The sequence below is a fragment of the Spea bombifrons genome, chromosome 2 (assembly GCF_027358695.1).
Source record: "Spea bombifrons isolate aSpeBom1 chromosome 2, aSpeBom1.2.pri, whole genome shotgun sequence".
Classification (NCBI taxonomy): domain Eukaryota; kingdom Metazoa; phylum Chordata; class Amphibia; order Anura; family Pelobatidae; genus Spea; species Spea bombifrons.
The window spans coordinates 90,174,510-90,199,493 of NC_071088.1; the positions used below are offsets into that span (position 1 = coordinate 90,174,510).

Sequence of the window (24,984 nt, forward strand, 5' to 3'; positions counted from 1 at the left end):
GTCTTTGTGTCAACCTTGTGCTACTGTGTTGCAGATGCAATTGCCAGTCTGCTTCATATGTTTAATTTAATTTATATATTGGGCTTTTAGCCTTTATATAGCTTCATTTTGGCTACTGTGTGGTTCCAGCTAGCCTGTTCCCCTCATCACGTTCCTGATGTTTGATTGATCCTCCTTGATTGTCTCTTGTTTCTTGCCAGATACCTTCTTGAAAATTAGCACCAAACACCGTCTTTCAATCAATCAGATATTGAAAAATAATCCATAGCATTTAAAAATATATCCTGTGTTTTTTTGTATCAACATGGATATTTTCTGGCCATTGCACCGGTTATCAGGTTGGTGGCCAGCACTGTTGCCAGTAATTGAGTGCATTAAAACAAATATTAAACAAACAAAAAAAATAAGTGTATAAAAAAACTATTTGCATGAACAGAATAAACTGAGGATGATTTAGTTGCTTTTGCCTTCCTTTACCAAGCTGCATCATCTTTTAATCATCTTCCTCTCTTCCACAACTTACCTTTTTTCACTATATAGCTTAAAGCAAGTTTGTTTTAAAATACACTGGTAGCATTCTGTATTTGTACTATGTGAGATGGCTTTGTGAGATGGCTTATAGTCAACTTTAATTACAGAATCTTAAGCATTTGCGGCGTTACCAATATTATCAGGATGACCAGTAGTTTGACATTCTGATTATTCCAAAACAACCATTTCCAAAGAGGCACCGGTAAACATCATTCAATGGACTTTCTTACAGACTGCCAACACCATAGCTTCTGCAACAGAAAACAAATACATATTGAAGTAGCGATCACTGCTTTATAAACAAATATTTCTAAGTACAACTAACAAAAACTGATCCTACAACCATATGAGTGTTAAACTATTTTACCTGATTTTTAATGGTATGGACATTATCTGAAAATCAATCATTGATGGTCTAAATGTCTTTTATGTAATATCAAAGTTATCTTCCAGGTAGTTAATACATGCTTTCATACAATGTATACAAACAACAAAGAATATGTTGGGCCTCTCAGGCATGCTTAATAGATAATGATGAAAGATCATTTTCACTTTACATTATGATATATATACAGTATATATATATATATATATAGATAGATAGATAGATAGATAGATAGATAGATAGATAGATAGATAATTATATATATCTATATATAACATACAGTATATATATATATATATATATATATATATATATATATATATATATATATATATATATATATATATATATATATATATGATTTATGTGCACTAAAACTGCGTTTTAACAAAATGTTTACTTAATGATTTTTCTATGGACAGTGAAATGCCAAATAAACAATCATTACCTTCTTGTAGTAGCTATGGTGTGGCATTGGGTCATTTTATCAACAGTGAATATAAAATTTTAACCCATTGGTACTGTGGAGATGAGTAAATATAGTAACGGCAGCAAAGCATCCACATTGAGGACACAAAACAAGTTTGGGGAAGTGTGCATGATTTCACTAGTGTTTAAGGTGCAGTTAAAGTCACTGCAATTGCAGATTATCCACAGAAGCTTGAATCACAGCACGGTGTGCAATAAACATCTAAAATAATCTGGTATAGGGTAAAATAACATTTTGTGAAATAAAAATTGGGCTAAAATATCATTTCCAGCAATAGTCACGGAAAATATGGGCTTATTGAAAAAAAAATGCTATGTGTATTCCTGTGTTTCATCCTCAATCTAAGGGATTACTGCACCTTATTTATTAATGCTATATCAAGCCCCCTGGTGCCCTGCTACTCCAATCTGGCAAATCAGAGATTTCCCTTGTAGCCGGCCCAGCTGGTGTAGTCTGAATAGTAACGTTACTTAGCACTGTGAAATCTTAAAAGGTAGAGCACTAGCACTTATCACAAAGAAAAATGGCCTCAGAAGTGAGTTGCATGGATGGTCTGACCCAGGACAGCACCCAGCCAAAATAAACCACTAACTGTGTGGGTAATGTATAAAACTGTTGCAGCCATAACAATGTGGGCTCATGCAAAATTGCAATTATGCCAATTAGGGCCAACATTGATTCTGATGGTGCCCAGAAAAAGGGACGACCCAGAAAATACCCTGTCACAAAGCCACTCTTTGCTCACACCCCAGACAGGAAGTACCTATGGAACTAATGGAGGATGTGGAATGTATTCTTCTCAGTTTTAGTTAACTTTCCAAGAAGTTTCTCTGTCTTCTTACTCATAGAGGTCAGCCAGAAATTTGCGAGAAAAAAAGAGTTCAGGATGGGTCTTGTAGATGTTAGGGCCCTGGGCAGCTGTTCCTTTTGCCTTCTAGTATAGACAGTCATTATGCCGATTTATAAATGTCTGAATGTAAGAGTGCAAATTCTGGCAATAAAATATGGTACATTGTATTTATTTAGTAGGGTTTGTGCCAAAAAAACTCTAACCAAGTTCACTACCACATTCCAAGTCAGTGCCACATTTTGAATAATTGCAATGCATCTTTGTATGTAAAGGCTGATAGTTCCGGTTATAACAACATTTTGCTCCATTAAACTTCCTGTATCTGCAGTCGTGGTGGCTGCCATTGTTGTCGGTCATGTGACTTTACCTACTCAAACAACACACAGAGTTGATTCATTCTGGCAATGCTAATAAAGTCTTCAATAGACTTTCACTAGTCAGACTGTCCAGTCAAGTTTCAGTACCGAAAAAAGGAAATATACGTTAAAGACACCTCTGTTTGAGAAACAGTTTTTCCTTTTGTCATAAAGTAGATGTCATACCTAAGTGTCAGCGTGTGTACTTCATGTCTCTAAGGGATACATATAATAGTAACAAGATATTGTTCTGAGGTGTAAATCCCTCCTGGCAGCTGTATCCTAAAATAGAGTTTCTTAAGTGAGGGTGCTGCTTTGTGACACGCAAACACGGAGATAATTACTGTATCTCATTTCACCCAGTTTGTGTGCTACCTTTATGTTCAGGTGATACCACCTAGTGTGGCCTTCAGCCTCTATACTAAAATGTTCACCACAGACGTGTACATTCAGGAGTAATTAAAATTGATTTCGAACCTTTCCGACCACATTTCAGTAAAGGAACCCTGTAGAAACAGGTCATTAGATGGTTTTGCATGTATTGTTGATGGTGTGTCTCACATTATGCTATTGCCTCATACGTAGCCCACACTCCAGAGCTGCTTCTAATTAGAGTAAACGTCCTGGCCTCTGATGTGCGTTTACCCCACCTCTGCTGCCCTTCAACAAAATATTCACTATGCACTTTGTCCATACCTGCCTTGGATGGTGCTGAATTAATATATAGGTGAGAACACTCTTTTTCTTATTGAACACTGCAGAGAACTTCTATGGGGTTTGTGTGGAAATTCCCATTGCAGGATCCATGAAAACAACAATGATGATTGAAAGTGTTACAATGTATGTAATAATAATACAGGTAAGCACGATTGAGCAGGGCCCTCCTTACCGGTTGTTTCTGTAAGTTAAATTGTTATGTTATATACTACTTGTTATGTCCTGTTTACCCATTGTACAGTGCTGCGGGATATAATGCTTCTATATATAAAACAATAAATAATAATAATTTCCTTTTCTTTAACATGAAGAACAAGATTGTTAATTACACATAAACCAGAGCACCAAAGGATGGCAGAACGAATAAGCAAAAGTACCTGTTGGAAACGCTACATTCCCATTTGAGTCATTTTCTAGACTCTTTGGGAGTCTCTTTGGGATCATTACAGTAGATCAGTTATTTCATGAAGCCTAATTTCTCAGTGCTACTAGTCTTAAATCTAGAGGACTGTTAGCTCCAATGCAACACTTTGCCCTCCTTGTATTTATGGCTATAGGAAAAGTTCTTGAAGTCTCTATTGCACCAGCATCACGACCCCCACCTGACTTCAAAAAAAGCCCCCAAAAAATCCTTGAATCAAAATAAACATTTGGAACTAATTGATATCAATTGCAGGAGAGAGGCAGCACCAGATCGATATGTTGAATGTGTGCTTGTTTTATAGTGGTCTGTTGATTACTTTTAGCGTTTAATTTCTGCTCGATCCAATTTTTTAAGGATTTACTGCCGTTTGTGCTGCCCCTCCCTAGGGAAATAATACTTTGATGGATGTAATCCCAAACTGGGGACTGACACATGCCCCGCTCCCTGGAGAGATCCGCTGCCTGGCAGACAAAAGAACGAGCGCTAGTGGCCACGTTTAACGCCTCGCATACCAGATGGGCGAAGGCATTCCCTTCTGGGGCTCAAAGGGTTAAGATGAAAGGAGGGTCACCTTATTGGTGTAAACATAGGCATAATCACAGACAAAAAAAACACTCCTTGTTGCAACAATAGCTGCATTAACCCAATGATGTTATGCAGTGGATGCACTTGGGTTTTGTCTGTCCCCCTGCTACCGTTAAAGTGCAATATTTAGTGTATGATGTCATCGTTTTTAACTGAGATCATTTTATGCAATCAGTATTGATACATGTTAATGGTGCAGAAATGTTTGCATTATTCGTTTTTTCATGGTTTTAAGAATTTCTAATTAATCCTCCATCCCTACTAATACACCTGCTTGTCACCCATCCCCCCATTGGCACCGTTTTTCACAAACTCTCGTTTGACAACAATACCAGGCAATTCCTGACCGAACATGATGTCTACTATACCAGATTGTGAGGCTCTACCAAAGAAGACCCAGGTTATAGTCCTTTTTTTATTGATAAATGTGCTAGGTTTAATCTGACCCTAAATTATTTAATGTTTAGAATACTAAATAGAAAGGAGAATTAATTGTTGGTTCTATACTCGTCCTACAGACAGCAGCCCTGCAAGGGATGTCGGTACATCTCTCAGTCGTGTTCTTTGGCATAGATTAGTAAATACCCTCACTGGATATATAGGGTGGGGGTATTTTAACAATATATAGTGCAGAGATGTTTTCAGGGCCAGATTGCCGAGAAACGTTAATTTCTAAATAACTATCAAACAGATCGCCGAATTCATTATATTAGGGTTTGTATTGAGAAATGTATTGGGAAAAAAACTATTAGTCCTCCCCTGAGAATGCACGATTAATCGTACAGCTGCTTGTGGGTTTTGTGGCCCCTAATCAATCATTCAGTGTATGCAGTGATTGGATTCCCCTAACTCTTCTCCCACGGTCAAGTCTAAAACCCTCTGGATGGCTGAAGAATTAAAGTAACAAAATAAAGCAAAAGATACATGTGCGATTGTAACATCTCTGATGAAGCAGAATTAGTGGATATTCGAAAATGTAGCTAACCATCCTTCATACACACAGAAATTAACAAAAAAATGTCCCTGTTACTAAAAAGTTTCAAGGATGCAGACAGTAATAGATTAATGAAATAAAAGCTATTCAAATAATGGATTGGTGGGAAAGTGAGAAAAAGAACAATGCTAAACTTGACCTGGAATAATGTGCATGGGGTTCCATGACATATTGGTTCAAATGTCACCAAAGATCTAGACAGGGCAAAGTGCCTCACTGCTAAAGCGACTGCAAAGCAAGGGTTAACCCCCTTTCTCCCACTGAGAGTAACTAGAAGGACCATCTGTTAATAAAACACTGGATGTGTTTTGTATAAGAATCTCATAGAACTCAAGTAAACGTTGCTGTTTCCTAAAAAGGATTTAAAAAAAAAAAACATTTTTCGCTCTTGTTTGTGGTATTAGGGTGGTCTCTAATTGTTATCCTAACTGTCCAGGTAAGTGAACTGAAAAAGTCAATTACCTTTATGGATTATATACAGACCAAGTCAAATACTAGCACACAAAATAGTTCTCATTTTTCAATTCCAGCATGCGACTGGTTAAAAAAAAATCCATAGGTTAACGTATCAAAGCCCCGTAACAATCCTGTGTATATGTTTCTAGATACAAGTAAGTTTAAATCCATATGTGGAATACGTCTTGAATATAAAATATCACATTTAGTAATAGCTGTTAGTGTTCTAATGAGATATTGATGCTCCTGTACACTGATTGGCTTTTGTGCTTGTGGAGACACTATTGGCTTTGCACACTTGCGTAATACAGTTACACACTGTAGTGAAAGTGTATATGTACTGTACATGTAGAGGTGGAGAGCTTGTGAAAGTTTCTGTGTCCAGCATTTAGCAGCCAAATAAATACAGAAATGCCAAAGATGCCATTTAATCAGTAAATAAATAAATGGGATATTCCCCAAAAAGTAACTATAATCTGAAAAGCATCGATTATACCTACATGAGAAAAAAACTACGGATTTTGTTTTGCTTTATTTTGTATTGTTTTATAAATAATTTAAAAAATCATTGTTGCGTGGAAAAGTTTTTTTTTCTGATAGCGTTTGCTAAATATCATTTTAGATAGTAAAATCAATTTGTCACATTGATATCGGTAAATTATTTATCGTTATTTAGAAATAAATCACTTACTTTATTCTCTACACAGGGAATAGTTCTATTCCATGGTACCCTCATATTCCACGTATGGGACACTCACGAAAATTGGCATTAAAAACATTTTTCAGACAAACACGTATACTGTGCTGAATTACTTATTACAAATATATATATTTATATATATATATATATATATATATATAATGAATTTATTATTTCACACTATAAATATATATACATATATATATATAATGTCTATTTACACTTATAAATATGTACATATACACGAGACATGTTGTGATACTTTAAAGAAACTTAATCTATTGTGTACCAGATTTTGTCTTATAATACTTTACTATACAATTAGATTTTTTTTTTATAAAAGTATTAGTAAACAATCAATTTTTAGCAACGGCAAATAAACGTGATTTTAAATTGAATCTCAGTGTAGCAGTAACGACCATATATAATAAATACGGAATTAATTGTTTTAGTAAGGGTTAACGGAATCCAAAACGGGAAAGTAAACAATACTTCAGAGTGCTTCTCCCAGCAACTTATATGAATATGTTACACCATTGCCTATGTATACATATTAACTCACCAGCTGCGCCCCCTAACGGCCATCGTACGGTACCACTTCTGAAGAACACTTAAAAAAAAGTTTATTTTGCTCAGCAAACCGTATCATATAAATTAAAGGCAACTTATAAAATTACCTGGTGCGTTAAAAAGTAAAATTCCACATTGGAAAAAATCCAGTAAATTTAGAGGATTTGTCTTGTGGGTTTCGTTTCTGTCTTTCATTTATATAAAGCCTAAAGAACAAACATATAGCTTAATGTGGCCAGTAGCCATCCTTTTAGTTTCTTCTCTATGGCAACCAGCAATCTCTGCTCAGAAATGTTCCCTGTCAAGAAAACAAATGATCTTCAAGGAACTGCTGTATCTGGCATCTGTTGCAGTAGGGCATACAGAGTTAATCTCCATAAAAGAGTGTGCCAACAAAAAAAGCCCAGAAATAAGATTAAAAATATACCCCAAGTACTGAACTGGGCCCATCAACATTTTACATTTTAGCCTGATACTGGACCAATTATTATTGCGTATCTATTCTAGATACAACGTAAAGGGTAATTATTTAGCTATGTGTGTCGGATACAATTAACACAAATCAATACGTCAATCGTATGATATTTCTGCATCAATTTCCGCCGAAACAAACCAACTGTAGTGATTTGGGGGAATTAAAGTAATATGATATATATTACATAAAAAACAAAATACGTAAAAATAATACAAAAAAACATGAACCTTAGTAATATTAGAATTAGGTGTCACCAGAGACAATTCGGATTAATGGATTATAACACACGCTGTGTTTTCAATTGTACTGTTTAGACTGGTTCGGTACACACTAAAGATGAAGCATAAAAGCAGAATAAAATGTAATTGATGGAACGCTGCGTTCTATAGAATTCTAATTCTTTCTTTTTTGGATCGCTTCTTCAGGTCTGTATATGGACTTGTTTCCTTGAGTCCCCCGTATTTGCAAGATGAATCCCAGCTCTGTATCAGTTTACCTCCCAAGGCCATCAGAACCAATTTTTTAAAGAAATGTCACCATAAACAGCATTTCACATTCGTTTTGTTGGAAAAGAACAGGGCGCTGCCCTAATACACACACAGTTCATCAGACACAATCCAGCAACACAAAGAAAAAAAGGGACTCCACCACTGCCTCCAGACCCAAAGCCTGCCCCACATCCAGGAGGGCACAACACCAACACCATGCAATATAGCAAAAGAACTGTGACATACAAAGCAACAAACAGAACCAAATCACAAATCAAAACCAAAATGTCCCTTTAGTAGAAAACAAATTCAATAATACTTACCAAAAGAAATTCCCATCATCAGTTTAAAAAAAAAAGACATTTCAAATTATGTTTAAAAAAAAAAGAAACTTTGTTTTAATAAATGATACAGAGAAAAAGAAAGCATTTCTCAACTCCATCGAAGCGAGCCTGTTAAGATCCCCCATAGCACTGACTCCACTAAGACAAGCTTTCCACTAGCCTATTATTTTCACCAAAATATATGAAAATTTATGCAAATGAAAATCAGCACTAACTCTTCTCCCCTTGTACTTTAGGTTGTTTTTTTTTTTCCTCTAGACAAAACAATTGCATTCTCTTAAGGAGGGAGTGGGTGGGAAAGGAGGGATTTCTTCTTACAAAAGAAACTTCTTACAAGTACATCTAGTGCTATATATATATATATATATATATATATATATATATATATATATATTTATATATATATATTAATATATTAATATATATAAAATATATAATAATACTAATAATAATTATTATGATTATTATTATTATATTCATAATAAGATTCATAGATCTTCTCCTCTGATTGTCTTGGAGGAGGAAAGGAGAGAAGCTATCACGTTTCTTCGGGCCACCTGAGACGTCTTTTGAAAGCTTGTACTGTGAAATTCATAGCAGTAATTTAGACAAAATCCTCACTGTATATTAATGAAAGCCGGCCCCATGGCACGGTTCCTATCCTCCCCATTCAGTGTAAACAAAACCACGAGACTCGCTCGTTTTTTTGAGCCGGATCCAAGCAAACTCGGCTGGAAAGGAAAACATAGGGTTCTGGCAGGGACTATGTAACCGCCTGCACCTGGAGATCTCAGCTTTATTCAATGCGATCTGTGTTACATCTCTTCTGCACAGAGGAATAGTGGAGCCCTGAAAACACACGGGGGAACAAAAAGTCGTTGTGCGCAAATCTTTGGGTACAATTGGCCCCTTACATGTGTGTGTGTGTAAAGTTCACATCGTGGATTTTGTTGTTGTCTTGGTTGATTCTTAGCTGGAGCTACCTAAGGATGGTGGGATCTGCCACTGGGCATGGATAAAGCCACGGGTAGTGTGCGGCTAGTGATGATGGTGAGCCAGCAACGCACACACACATACACAGACACACGCAATATATATATATATATACACACACTACGTGGAGGAGGGGTGTGAATGATGATCGCATATATACATATATTTAGATATATATATACACACTATTCTAGAAGAAAATTGTAATTATTGATGGCATATTTCAATGCACAAAAATACCATATATAATACATATAGACTAGTATCAGGTAAATAAAGTATGTATAAAATACTACACATATATACTGCGTGTATCCCATGTATCTATGTAGATATATATATCTATATGTGTTTGTATATATATATATATGTATATATACATATATACATGGGATGCACACAGGGCCCGGTGGTGATAAGTAAGGATGTGCACCAAGTGCCCCAGCTTTGCTGTTTGTTAGAAGTCCCAGGGGGCAGTTCAATTTGCCCTTGTTTTGGTTGCCACTCTCTTTTCTTTGCCTTGGATCACTGAGGTTGCCTGTGCAGGGTTTCCGCTTGATTGCACTTCCCCACAACCCCCCTTTTTATACACCCCCTCTCCTTCTTAACTCTTTCGAGTGAGTTTCAATAGAGATCCTGCGGGGGGGGGGACAGAGATTTTCCTGTTCCTTGGCTTAATGTCTGACCCTAGTTTAAAGCTTATTTTGTAGCCATAATCTATTGTGTTCGTGTTCTTTTTGTTTTTTCCCTCTTTGCCCCGATCTGTGACATCCACTCCTCGTATATTCGTGTCTCCCTGGGTTAACAGTTCACTGATGTGATTAAAGCGATCTGAGCTAATTGCCCAGCTGGCCCCGTGATATATCCCTTCACCCTTACCTGTCATCACACCTGTACTTGTGAATTTGCACGCACATCTGCTTGTGCAAAAACCTCCCGGATTAGCATCTGTCACGTATTAAAAGATTCGGAGCTATTACTATAATAAGTTATTAGTGAGTGGGGGCTGCCTCTCTAATGCAATGTTGTGCTTATATATACACAAATCTCTAGGTGGGCACCCCCCCCATGATAATGAGTCAATAATTACATATAACACCATCTATGTAATAAGGGTACCTGTGATTTCATACACTGTAATGTTTCATCATATCCCACTTTGGATCTGCAAAGCTAAAAGTGGCCGGTGACATCACCCATCCTTCACGCTGCGTCTTCTTGGCATTTAAGGAAGCTGAGAATGCCTGAGATGCATCGCTTTGGTCCCGCGAGTTAAGTTGATGGGAGACACGGCGTGTGTATAAATGTGTGTGTGTGTATGTTTAAGGGGGTCCAGATTCCCAGCTCCTACGACACTTTGGCTAAATTAAAAAGCAACCAATCGAAACGTCCGGAAGGGGGCACGGGAGGGGGGGGAGGTGGTGCGCGTCCTGAGCCAGTCAATGCCTTGATGTCAATCACCCAGCGTGGAGCCAATCAGCGGGGGCCCTGCGCTCGGCTTCCTAGTACTTGGGATAGTGTGGTGGTGTGCGCGCTGCGTGCAGGGTAAACATTCTCCTGTCCCCGCTCTGTGAGGGAGGGACACGCAGAGCTGTCACAGGCACAGAGGGGGAGGCTGATCAGCCGGCCAACTTCCACTGGAGTTAGTGAGGAAAGGAAGCATCCCGGCACAAGGCATTCCCAATGCGAGGCTCCCAGGCAGCCGGGGCACGCAGCTGAGCTCCAGCCTGGCACAGGTTGCATTAATAAAGAGGATGCGCAGGACTTTAGCTGGACTCAGGCGACTTGGGGAGGAGGACCCGGCTCTCCGGCAATAACTACTTTAGCTTTAATGCCGCATCTTCACGCGAAGTTTGGGACCGGGAAGCAGGCAAAGTTGTGAAGGAGCCAGCCCGGAATTGAGAAGCCATTTAAATGCCCCTGAGAGGAGGCAGATAAAAAAGTGGAAGGAGTGCTGGAGGCTAGGATTCCTGCGCTGGAGAGAGGGCTGTTTATTCTCTGCGAGCGGCCACCGAGAACAGGTGAAGTGAGCGCAGAGTGGAGGAGGGGGGAAGCCCTCACTTGGAGACACTGGGCTGATCCTCCAAGGACAAAAGTGCATCTCAAAGGGGAACCCTACACAGGCTGCGGGGGAGGAGAAGAGGAAGCCCCAAACCTGTGGATAGCAACTGGCAGGGGGGAAGCAATGGCCACGGCTGCTTCTAACCCCTACCTCCCCAGCAATAGCATCCTGTCTCCCGGCTCCATCGTGCACTCGGACTCAGGGGGCGGTGGGGGGATGCAGCCGGGCAGCGCAGCCGTCACCTCGGTGTCAGGAGGCTACCGGGGGGACCCCACGGTGAAGATGGTGCAGAGCGACTTCATGCAGGGCGCCATGGCTGCCAGCAACGGAGGACACATGCTGAGCCACGCACACCAGTGGGTCACGGCGCTGCCACATGCGGCGGCAGCGGCGGCGGCAGCAGCTGCAGCGGCGGCGGAGGCAGGCTCGCCCTGGTCTACTAGCCCCGTAGGAATGACGGGTAGCCCGCAGCACCCTCAGCAGCAGCAGGACGTGAAGGGGGGAGCGGGGAGGGACGAACTGCACCCGGGGGCCGCCCTGCACCACCGGCCGCCTCACCTAGGACCGCATCAAGGACACCCGGGAGGCTGGGGGGCAGCGGCCGCTTCTCACATTCAGTCCATGACTGGGGGGTCACAACAGCAGCAGCAGCAACAACAACAGCAACAACAGCAAGCCCTGCTTTACTCCCAGTCCGGGGCATTCACTGTGAACGGTATGCTGAGCCCACCCCCGGGGAGTCAGAGCCTGGTACACCCGGGACTGGTGAGGGGAGACACACCGGAGCTGGGGGAGCACCCTGGTCATCATCATCATCACCACCACCAGCAGCATCAGCAGCACCACCAACAGCAGCAGCACCACACAGGGGTGAACAGCCACGATCCCCATTCAGACGAGGACACCCCGACCTCGGATGACCTGGAACAGTTTGCCAAGCAGTTCAAGCAAAGGAGAATAAAGCTAGGCTTCACCCAGGCGGACGTGGGCCTGGCCCTAGGCACTCTCTATGGCAACGTCTTCTCCCAGACCACCATCTGCAGGTTCGAGGCGCTGCAGCTTAGCTTCAAGAACATGTGCAAGCTGAAGCCTCTGCTCAACAAGTGGCTGGAGGAGGCCGACTCTTCCACGGGCAGTCCCACCAGCATTGACAAAATAGCAGCCCAGGGTAGGAAAAGGAAGAAGAGGACCTCCATCGAGGTGAGCGTCAAAGGGGCACTGGAGAGCCATTTCCTCAAATGCCCCAAGCCATCGGCTCAGGAGATCACCAACCTTGCGGACAGTTTGCAACTGGAGAAGGAGGTGGTCAGGGTCTGGTTTTGCAACCGTAGGCAGAAGGAGAAGAGGATGACCCCACCAGGGATCCAACAACAGACGCCAGATGATGTCTACTCCCAGGTGGGCAACGTGGGGGCTGACACGCCGCCCCCTCACCACGGGATGCAAACTAGTGTGCAATGACTGGAGTGGGCACCCAGTAGCAGCTGTCTGACAAGTGAAGCCACGGGAGGATCTCGCCACACTCAGCCACACTCATCCAGACTGCTGTTTTTTTTATAAATAGATCTATAAATACATATGCAGACCTCATGGTAGGGGAAGAGAAACATCCACTGAAAGAGGGCAATTTGAGCAATCGTCTTGGTACTCTCGTGGCACATGGGTGGAGATGCAGAATGCACCAAAAACTGCAGATGTCCCTTTTTAATATATATATTCTATTTTTAATATTGTTTTTATTTGCCTTATGACTTCCACCCAGTTACACAACAATGGATAGCCCCACTGCCATTTTTTTCTTTCGTTATCCTATTGCAATCCACTATGTTTTACGGAACACAAGACCCACATACAACAACAAAAACATTTCTACCAAGAGAAGGGAATGATTAGAGGAAAGTGGTTTGTTTGTGTTGCTGCTACCTGGGAGTCTTTTCTATCATGGCTTCTAATCACAGATAAAAAAAAAAAGCTAACAAGAGGACAGAACTATGCTCCTATTTCCAGCCAAGCAACCGAAATTGAAATAGCACTAAAAAAAACTGTAAAAAAGGAGATAGGTTCACCCATACTGGGAAAAAATAGTAAGCAGGGTACAAACAACATAAGGCAGAGAATAAATTCCTGATTCTAAGACTTTGTCCTCCTCACCAGCCATTAAGAAGGAAAATGGATCATTTTAAGATGTCAACGGAATTTTTTCTGCTCTTTGTACCTTCATTTTTTTTTTAAATAAATAACATCCCTGTTTTTTAATATATTATTTTGACTGCTTCCCAATTTTAAAAAAGGATTGGAGGAAATAAAATCAAAATTAGAAGAAAAACAAAAAAAACATTCTGGACATCTGAAGCTGCACTTACCGTTACTTCTCCTCACCTAAACACGTTGCCAACCATGAATGGGTGCTGAGGGTGACAATATATAATACTGCTAATTTCCGAGCAGTGTTTTTTTGGTAGGTTTTAATAAAAAAAAACTTTAAAAATATGACGTTAAAAATGTTAGATCTGTTACTGATCTAAAAAATTGCTTTATATTTTCATCAAATGACTCCTTTTAATATTTTATTCAGAATACCTATGAACTGCTGCAAAACGGTAATTTATTTTTTTCCCCAAGAATCTTGTATTAAGTGTGTTTTTTTATTAATTTTGTTTGAGATTTTTTTCTTTGTTTTTGTTTTCTGTTTTCAACGAGCACAAATCAAAATTGAAAAGATGTATGGACAGTTAGGTTCCAGTGGTCTCTTTTGATGTGATCATTTTGATTGTAATTTAATTTTTAGTAGTGGTTCCGTAAGAGATGATTGAGACAATAAATTTGTTAGAATTGCAAGATCTGTGTGTGATGCATAAAGACATATTGGTGGAATATTTTTTTTCATGTGACATTTTTGACCTAGGTATAAAGGGTACAGCAACCATATTTTTATTCCAGCATTTACCATATTCCAGATATTTCTTGCTCTTCAAACTTTGATTTTATTGAGTAAATGGAAACTGATTCAAAACATTGGGAACAAATGTATTTTACTAAGGGAAAGGCATACCCATCTAAAAGTTCTAGAGTTCTTAACCAAACAATGCCGCATACAGATATATGTGGCTTGCCTGTTCATTCAGTTGTTTGATGGCTTTTTAAATATAGGATCATTCATTATGAAAAATTCCCTTATTATTGGCATACTATAGAAATGCTGATTTTAAAAATGTATTGGAAGAACACATTTCCTAGAATGCATTGTATTTTCTTTCTTTTTTTTTACCAATATGCCGTTTATGGGGTTTGTATTTTGAGTTTCATTAGGAAATATTTTCAATTTTTCCATATCCATTTGTGAATTATTTCGATGAGACCGGTTACACTGTATTTTTATAACGAAAATTTTCACCTTGAAATAACTGCAATATTGTGCAATACCCTGTAGTGAATATATACATATATATATATATATATATATATATATATATATATATATATATATATATATATATATATATATATAATGTTTTTGCAACAGATCTCTGGCTTTTGAAACGTTAAATGGCGTGGGTTTCCCTTCGTGGAAGGCAATATGCAGAGCTGCACAGAAGGCCTACAAACAGATCTTTCTGTCCCCCAGGCCCTTGTGTCATTTGTGCAGATCACACGCATTCAGATTTCATTGTTCTGAGAAGCTTTATTCTTTTTGTATCTCTCAGGGTGACCACGTAAATCCCACATGTGCTTCGATTTGTGATATCCCAGTATACGTTATAGGAATAATATAATGTGTGATGATATCACTGGGCACATGCCTTTGGTTGGTTTGTTAGAAAGCTCTGTAGATAAATATATATGTACATATATAGATGTGTGTATTTTTCCAAGAGAAGATCCAGATGATCTCTCAGCAGTGAGACGTGTTAGGATCCTACAATCCTATTTTTCGCACGTGAAGGGTGTGGGTTTATGAGACAGGGAGTCTCTTTATTAGAGAGACTTAGTGGCAGGATCTAAGAGGCTATCAGTGCTGCCTTTTTGGCCCCTCACTGCCGTGTGTTACGAGACCTGTGAGCTCTACCAGCATGCAAGGACTGAGACTAGTCACTGTTGAGTTCTTATATTGTGCCAATCAGTTCTGCAATAAGGTCGCCCAGTTTTTTGTTGTGCGTGGATCTAGAATGGAGATGTTGAACTGTGGGGATATTGTTGTGTTGTTGTCCCCATAATTCCTTTAACATACAGTGACAATCCTTCTTGTGCTGGCCTCTTGGTTGCTCTGAAAACAAGGGAAGCGCCAGCTGATTATTCACACACACACGCACACACTATTATGTTTTGGTCCATATTCCCTCTAGTACATATAACCACTCTGCTCCGAATTAACGTTTGGAAGGAGCCACTTTGTGTGATGGATCTAGCTGATCATCGCCTGCCTAGGTGGTATATCTCTCCATGAGATGGTGTGATAAATCTCTTCTCTGCTTCCTCAACCCCCTCCCCCCCCCGCCCCACTTCATAGCCTAATAATGAATGGTTTGTAATGACGACTGTAGAGATTCCACTGCCGAACCGTTGTCAACACTTTTACCAACACGTGTAACATAATTCAATGTTACTTTTGAACATTTGTTATGTTCCCTTAAATTATATATTTGTAACCTATTTATCTTGTTGAAGCATTTTTTGGTTGTATTTATCCGTTTATTTTCATAATAAAATAGCCTCTTGAAGCTAATTGAAATGAAGGAGTCGGACACGCGTGTTTTTTTCTGCAGACAGATCCCAGGTGCAGTAGTAACTCTGCAAGTTCTGTGAATGCTGGACAGCACCTTACACACTGTGTGTGTATTTATCCTGTCTCCACGTGGGTTGTTCCATAGGAAAGAATGATTCTTCTAGACTAGTGCATGAACTAAGGATTATGAGAAAATAATTATAATAATTATATATTATTATCTTACTTTAAAGTGTAATGGAACAGTTGGTTTTAAGAACTGTACAGAAGGAAGTCCCATGGACATAAGAGACAGTCTTTATGTATGTAGGCATGTATGTAGGTGTGTGTGTCAGGCTCAGATGGGGGTCACTAAAGGTGACGTCGTGGTTTTCAGTTCTAGAAGAGGGTTTGACCTTGACAGTGAAAGAAAATCATTCCGCTCTATTCTTTAACCCTTACACCTGTATGAGTCTGCTGTAGAGTGTCAGACTGCTCCTCTGTTTATCTTACATGCTGTCCCGGCTCATTGTATTCATAGCGCAAATAATATATATATATATATATATATATAGATATAGATAGATCTATCTATATCTATATATATATATATATATATATAGATATAGATAGATCTATCTATATCTATATATATAGATAGATAGATAGATAGATAGATAGATAGATAGATATATCTATATATATATAGCTATATATATATATATATATATATATATATATATATATATATATATATATTACGATTGTAGACTCCAGAGTGCCAGTATAAACACACATCTGGAATGTATAACGCTGTACACATTCCCGAACTGTGGTTGTTATGGAAGGGTTAACGCAATAAATCCCGGCTAGCAGTGAGTTATAGTTACCCAAGTCATCAGCAAACACTCAATAGAGACCCCGATTGGAGCATGTAATTTAATAGTATCTGTTTTAAAAATAATATTAAATATATTATTTTCCCTGTGTATTGGAAGACTGTACAATTTGTTATAGTACGATATTATTATTGTATATTAATTTTTGTCATTATATACTGGTTACTTTCTAGTTCAATATGTATATATGTTTGTGTATATAATGACAAAAGTTAATATACAATAATATTATCGTACTATAACAAATTGTACAGTCTTCCAATGCACAGGGAAAACATATATATATAGTTGTTTTCCCTGTGCATTGGAAGACTGTACAATTTGTTATAGTACGATAATATTATTGTATATTAACATATATATATATATATATATATATATACACACAAACATATATATACATATTGAGCTAGTCACCAGTAAGTAAACCTTGCGGCAATTACAGATATTGCAAAGTAACCTCGTTACGATCAATATCTTCAACAAGTTGCTTCTAGTATCTGGATTGCGTATCCCAGGCTACTACTAAAGCAATTGATGAAAACCTCTAATATAAGGCAGGAGTTGTTATGAGCACATTAACTGTTATAGCGCTGAACTGCTCATTTTAGAAACATCGTGTTTCTTATTTGCCCACTAATTTATTAAGCCCTTTGAAAAACAAACCCTTTTTAATTCACAAAATGTATGTGAGAGTGATCTGTATTTTCTGGTTGACCCTGTATTTTGCGTCTGAAGGTTACGTGCGCATCAACGTAAAATCCGTAGTTGCCTAATTCAGTGTGGATATGTATCCTGAAGATCTGGGGGCTTTTCCAGTATTACTAAAGCTGTGGTGCCATGTGCAGCAGCCCTATCCATTCCCTGGTGGATATATATCCATTCTGTTGATGCATTGTCACTAGGCTTCTAAACATTAAATCCCAGCCATGGCCACACTCAGGAGAGTCACTAATCCTGACTATATTCTTTCTAACAGAATCATGCCCCATTGTATCTCCACCTGCTATCCATTAACTTTGTATTTCCAATGATTTTTTAAAAAAAAGCTTTTCTAACCCCAGGTTCTTGGACTTTCTATGATCTCTTTCAGTCTTTTTTCACTTTAAAACTAACACATTTCCTTACATTTCTTGAAGTCCATTTTAGCAGTCTTAGGATTTCTTGCCAATTTTGAAGTCAATAAGTATTTTGGCTATATAACTATAGATAATTATGCCTTACTATTTGGTTGGAGGAATGTTTCTTTATCCCCCAATTCGCAAAACTTTTCTAGTTTGTAGTTTGACTACTAAAAAAGGGAAAGTGTATGTACCACTATGTAACATTTGCTTTATGTTTGTTCCTCATTTTTTTAATACTGCACCAGTGTGTTAACCAAATCACCTTTTATAGCTAATTTGAAAGATATCGAATTAACCTTCACATGTGATCTGATGATTTAGTTAGTGGTATAAATGACTAGAGAAGATTTTACCTCCCCCACTATAAGATCTCAATGAAATGTTAGCAGAATGGCCTCTATGTTTACAAAGGGGTTTGCTTTGTGGTCCTTTGGCTTTTCTTCGCTGGTTTTTTTTTGTAGTGTTTGAAAACCCAATCTGCATTTGTATTCTTGTGTTACTGCTCTGCCCTCTCAGAGCTCTCTTTGGCCCCAAGTTCACCAGGGCTTTAACCGTGTAGGACTCAATAGATCACTTCTCCTACTGAGCTCATTTAGTAAGGGCTGCCTTTCACCAAATTCAGCATGTAAAGAAATTATTTGCATTAGTTTTCTTCCTTTATTACCTAAACCTGACATTATATATATGTATATATGTATATATATATATATGTATATTTGCAAATGCCTTAGTGATGTGTGTTGGAATGTGATGAAGACTCATCATTTCCTCCTTCTGTAGATGATCTCATTCTTAGTTCACTTCTTTTCTAGACTTGTTTAAGATCTTGCTTGTAATGAGAGTGTTAGCTGCTGCGGATCTCACAAGTCGCTCTCTCCTTGTGGAAACCATACAGCACTAAATAAAAAATAAATAAAAAAGACCAGTGAACTGCACGCTGCTTTCCCAAAGATTTAAATTTCGCGGATGAATTACCATCTACCAGTCGCCTAGCAACTAAATTCAAGCAGAGCTAAAAATATGCGAGTTTTTTTTTGTTTTCTCATTAATAAAAATTCCACCCTGACACAGAAACCTGACTCTGGATCACTGCAAACCCCTCGCAAGCCATGGGCTAGATTCGTGCCTGTTCATCCCAGCATTTCATTACAGACCAAGGCAGCCTAACACTTTGCGACAATTCCCAGAAATTCGCACAAAAGCGCATAAAACTGAAGCACAAGCTTCTGATCAGAGGGAAGTGGCAGGCTTTCTTTAAGGAGGATTGTGTAGGAAATATTAAATCGGCTAATTTTGGGGTCGAATATTAATTAAACAATACTAATAACAACAATAATAATAATAATAATAACAATAATAATAATATGTATCATTATTATAGAAAGTAATTCACTTCTGGAATAAATATGGCTGGATCCAATGTTAGAATTGATGGATAGTGTGTGCGAAGTAGATGATAAAAATAACATTAGTCCCCACTGTGATCTTTGTTCACTAATCCTGTGGTTGTAATCGGAAGGGACACGCGGATCATTAAAGGTTAAAATGACTAACCAAGGTGAGGATCTATGTGTATCCGTTCCATGCACTGACCTTTTCTTCATTGCTGTCAGAGATCACTTCATCTGCATGAAGATCGCAGCTAATACCACGCCATAAGGCCATTGGAAATTGGGTGTTTAACCATTTCCTCACTGGGAGGATGTGTATCGAGCAGTAGTTCTTTGGTAGGTTAATGTAATATGGTTTGCGGTTCTGAAGATTTGTGACTGTAGAAGGGGTTAAAAAGAGTTAAAGAATAATATTTACGCCTAAAGCATATCATGTCATCTTTAGAAAAGATGTAGTATTCTTTAGCATCTACCTATAAGACAGAGTACATAGATGGATGGATGGATGGATGGATGGATAGATAGATAGATAGATAGATAGATAGATAGATAGATAGATAGATAGATAGATAGATAGATAGACAGATAGACAGATACGAAGGCCTTAGAACAAAAATCAAATATTTGAAGAAAACTCGAACATTGATGTGTGTAATATTAAAAATAAAATACACATATACATATGTTTTAAGTATTTTTTATATCATACATATCTAAAAATTAAAATCAAGTGGGTATATACTGGCAATTGAGTGACATCTAAAACATATAAATCTGATATTCTCACTTATCCCTGGGTAGTCATCGTCTCCAATCCGAATTAAATACATAATTTCACTACCATATTGCAAGTTTTGTATTTCGATAAAGAGGGTTAAAAGGACAACATTTTATATATTCTCATATCTAATATATGCAATTAGTAAGTTATATTTAGTACCTGGACTTGGCTGTGAGTGTTGGGCCTTGCTTGGTGCCTAGGCTGCGGTGGGGAGCTGCGGTGATAATATTTAATTACAATATTAGTAATAATAGTAATTATAATTTTTTTATGCAATTTACATGATAATATTGTTTTTTTCCAGATATTTTGAATGTAAGTGGGCATTATTTGTAATTATTTTTTTTCTCATGTCATTTCTAGGTCACATGTAATGTAGTGCTCAAAGACAGAATGTACATTTTGTGCAGCTAGGGATATATATGTTAGGATATAACATTATTGCACTTATGTACAAAAATGCTTAGAAATCATCTGCTGACTAGGAAGAAGAAAGTTTTTTTGTGTCTATAGTGCAGCCCCTATTTATAGTTTTACATAGTGAATTGTTTGTTATGTTAACTTTGTAAAGGAAAATAAGATCAATGCTGCATTGTGTGCTGTATCAGCGACTGTGTGTTATAACTCATATCACCCTCAGCTGGGCGGCTTTCCATGAGGATATGGAAACTGGTTTATTTTTATTATTATATTCGAATATGACTATGTGGACTAGGCTGGGTTAGCTTCTTTATGCACTCAAATTAAACAGCGAACACTAGTGATGTTTTACGCAAAACTGGCAGTGGCACTGAAAGGGTTAGTTAAAATGGTCATTATGTTTAACAACTTTGGTGTTAATAGAGGTTTTATATATATATATAAATATATATATATATATATATATATACTCGTCATAATATTAGATTCCACTACACTAATTTCACACAAACCCATTAGTTAAATTTGGTGTTAATCGAAACCTCATCATACACTTTATCTAGCATACTGATACATATCTACTAGAATACTGTGTGGCAACTGAGAATATTAGTTCACCTGCTGATACATAGTAATTCATTTTAAATGTAGCTGTATTACATCTACTGAATGCATGTTTGATTAACAGCACATAGCGTTTCATTCTTGATATAAGCTTTAGATATAAAATTATATTTATAGAATAATCTAAAATATTCAGGTGTGTTCATATGCCATACTGGGGCAAATTATTAAATGTTGAGCAAGTGGAGCAATAGCCTGCTAGCTCTGAATCAAAGTAAGTGGTATAATTTCATGACCACACCATTACTTCCTATAGTGTGTTAAATGACTGATTTATTAAAAAACAAACAAAAATAATTGACTAAATAAACAAGAACAACTGGTATTTTATGCAACCCAACAAAATATTATATGAGGATGTTATGTGCAAATAATCTTTTATTTTCTCTGTAATTAACAATGGAGAGTATATAAACAGAAAAAAACAGATTCTAGTTTATTGATAGAATGCAGTATTTAGACACATAGAAAATACACATGCCAAAGAAAGAATATACGTCATATTTTGTACTAAAAAAGGGGAGGGGTGCTTATTTACCAGTTTCCCCTTATGCATAATTAATCTATTTGCCCTGCAGGGGTATGATTTAAATGTGAACACCACATGTGTTATGTATATGGAAATGACTCACCCTGGTTCTGTTATATCAATAAGCATAGTTTCAAGGCATGTTCAATGTATTGATCCTATTTTGTAAATTGAGACAGGAATAGCAAATAAATAATAAACGGGTTGTGTGGACCCATTCTTTTTAGATAATGGACTTTCTCCTGGAAGCACTTGGGCCCCTTGGCCAATTCTGATCATGTGTGGCATAGACCTATTTATTCTTCTCTGCCTATACAAAGGTTCCTGCTACATAGGGCCTGCCTTCCTGACAGAGAAAATGGTGAAACCTGGTCAAACCTGTGGGGAATATGCCATCATATGATGCAATAGCTAAAGATATATATATATATATATATATATATATATATATATATATATATATATATATTACGCACAAACATCACCCTTATATGCATTCATATACTGTACATGTGTGTTCATATATATTCATCATTCAATTATAATACACCCACCCACATACATTTATGACTATATGACTATATGACTACAGGGGAACATAAAACACTAATGTGTTTAATAATTAATAATTTCGTACAATCCATCCTAAGTATGTACTGCCTTTTCCAGGTCTGTACTGCCTTTCTCTGCACTGGCTTACCCAGCGTTACAATTATGTCTGTATTTTGGCAAAAACAAGCCATATTTCACTTACTGCTATCACCTGATGGCCTTAAAGGGACTGGTCCGATTGTGTCGCTAGCACTACCGACTAATGCCCTTGTGCATTTAAAAGGAGAAGGCCTTAGTTGCCCTCCACAGCTCTGCATGGCACAATGAGGATCAGGAGAAAATTGTCCAGGAGACAAGTTATTAATATTATTAGTAGTAGTCCTCTTACCACTTACAATCCATATACTCAAGGGGTATAATGAAACTAAAATCCACAGATTATAGGACAAATCAATACAATAGGTAAAGAGGGCCCTGCTTGCAAGCTTTCAGTTTCCACACCTACAAGTTTAGTAATGTATTTTATATATATCTAAAATACCCCCCAAACATCTGATAGCACTAAAGAAAGAACTTGGAAGTCAATGTGTCAATCATATTTTAGAACCATTTTATGAAACAGAACTTTGAAAAAGAAAAGGTTTCCTTTTCTTGAATGACACATGGTGCAACTTCATGCTAGAGGTTTGCGGCAAGGAGACGTGGATTAATCACTCCACAAGTCTTGCCAAAATGCCATTGATCCAGCGGATGAAGGAATTAGCTACATTTCCAGACCTCCCAATCCAAGGTGCTGATAAATTATTTTGGTTCCTACAAACAGACAGAGGTAACAATTCAAATAGAAACATATGCTATTTTAATGCTCTAGTTCAACCGTAAGACAACTTTGACATTTCGTGCAAGTATTTTGATACTTTTATATCCTAAGGTTGTAATAAGATCTGAAAGCAAAAATGTACTGACTTAGCAGTCATCCCAGTGGAGGGATGCCATACAACATGTATATTGTGTGGATTAATGGAGTCTGGTTTTAAGAAACACACAGGTATGCCAGAATATTCACTAGCATCATGTGCAATTTCCACTAATATTTATGAAAGGGGAGTGTAGGACATTTTATAATTTGTCACATATGCCAGTATCAAGTTGATTACACCCAGATGTATATCCCACCTACATATCCTGTATATTCACCCTCCGAATATCTTGATTTTTCTCTCCCTCTTTCACTTTTCTTTCCTCCCTACATTGTTTTCCCCAGCTCTGGACCGGAGATGATGAGGTGGCCCTGGCACTTTAAGGCTTACGAAGCATGCTGCTGGGCATATCCAGAAGGAGATCAGGTCAGTGTGTGGTGCTGACAGCCAGCGGATCACTGGGCATTTGCCTTGTGTGCCACATGGCCAGTCCGGGCCTGTTTTCCCCACATTTGCCTCTCCTCATCCCACTCTTTGCTTCAGGCAGCAGAATACATTCATATAAAAGTCCATAGACACATGGGTGCATGACTAGGCTGTGAAATAGACAAAAATATTTGGAACAGAACACATCACCATACATCTAACTGGAAAAAAAAAACTAAAAGATACACTGATGAGAAGCTAAACCATATTTATCACTGAGTAACAGTAATCTACCCGTAAGTCTCTTTATAGAGCAGTTAGTTTTTAAGGCAATTTGGATTAATGGGTTGAAAAATGGTTTCCACTGACAACACCAGGAGACTCTGTTTAAAACCAACTGTATATGGTGGTCAAATGTCACATTTATTCAGGGACACAAGTGAAAATGTATGCTCCAAGGCCGCATTAAAATCATTGCTGCCCTACAGGAAGTTATTATTCTCTATACTCCTAGTTAAAGGAACCATCTCGATATTCCAAGAAACATTTCCTTGTGTTTGAAAAAGTCACAATAACGTTGAAAATCCCCAGCTTTTTAAACCAATTAGCAGAGGGGAATTTCTAAAAAGAACACTACAGGTCTTCTAATTTTGGATTATAACTCAGTAGAACTGCACATGAATATATATAGTCAACTGACACAGTATAGAAGCCTTTAAGAAATTTTGCAGATGGTGTCCTATTATCTTGAGTACCTGGATGCACTTCTTTTGATATCATTCCACTGATTTAATAAGTGAATCACCTAATATTTATACACCATGGGCATATTGTGCACATACCAGCACATACCAACATTGTCTTCCTGTTCGGGAGAGTCCACTTAGACAAAACATTAATGTCACTCTTTAATATGTTACCATGTTATGCAAATACACATTAGCAGATCTGTATATTCCTTTACTCTGAAGATTTAATAACAGAAAAAAAGAAATGTTTAAGAAGCATTTTTAGTTCATACGGGAACGACCTATCAGTGCCTGCTTTTAAGACACATGATAATTAAGTGCTCCATTCAAAAACACGGATAAGGCAAAATTTGACTTGATTGAAGAATAATTTCTGGAAATGGTTTGGGTTTTCAAAGTACTCAGACTGATGTTTCTAATGTTGCATTTAGTTACATAAGTGGAACA

At 37.9% G+C, this 24,984-nt stretch overlaps 1 protein-coding gene and 1 long non-coding RNA gene across 2 annotated transcripts; one reads left to right on the forward strand and one right to left on the reverse strand.

Moving 5' to 3' along the window:
* Nucleotides 1–667: 667 nt before the first annotated feature.
* Nucleotides 668–10,661, reverse strand: LOC128473072 (uncharacterized). The gene is made up of 2 exons (XR_008346247.1): nucleotides 10,478–10,661; nucleotides 668–782 (listed from the first exon to the last, which is right to left on the reverse strand). It is a non-coding gene; the product is annotated as an uncharacterized LOC128473072 (long non-coding RNA).
* A 264-nt stretch (nucleotides 10,662–10,925) lies between these two features.
* On the forward strand, nucleotides 10,926–14,258 carry POU3F3 (POU class 3 homeobox 3). Its single transcript, XM_053455117.1, has one exon. The coding sequence runs from the start codon at nucleotides 11,544–11,546 to the stop codon at nucleotides 12,879–12,881; it is 1,338 nt and encodes a 445-aa protein (XP_053311092.1). The 5' UTR covers nucleotides 10,926–11,543; the 3' UTR covers nucleotides 12,882–14,258.
* Nucleotides 14,259–24,984: the final 10,726 nt, after the last annotated feature.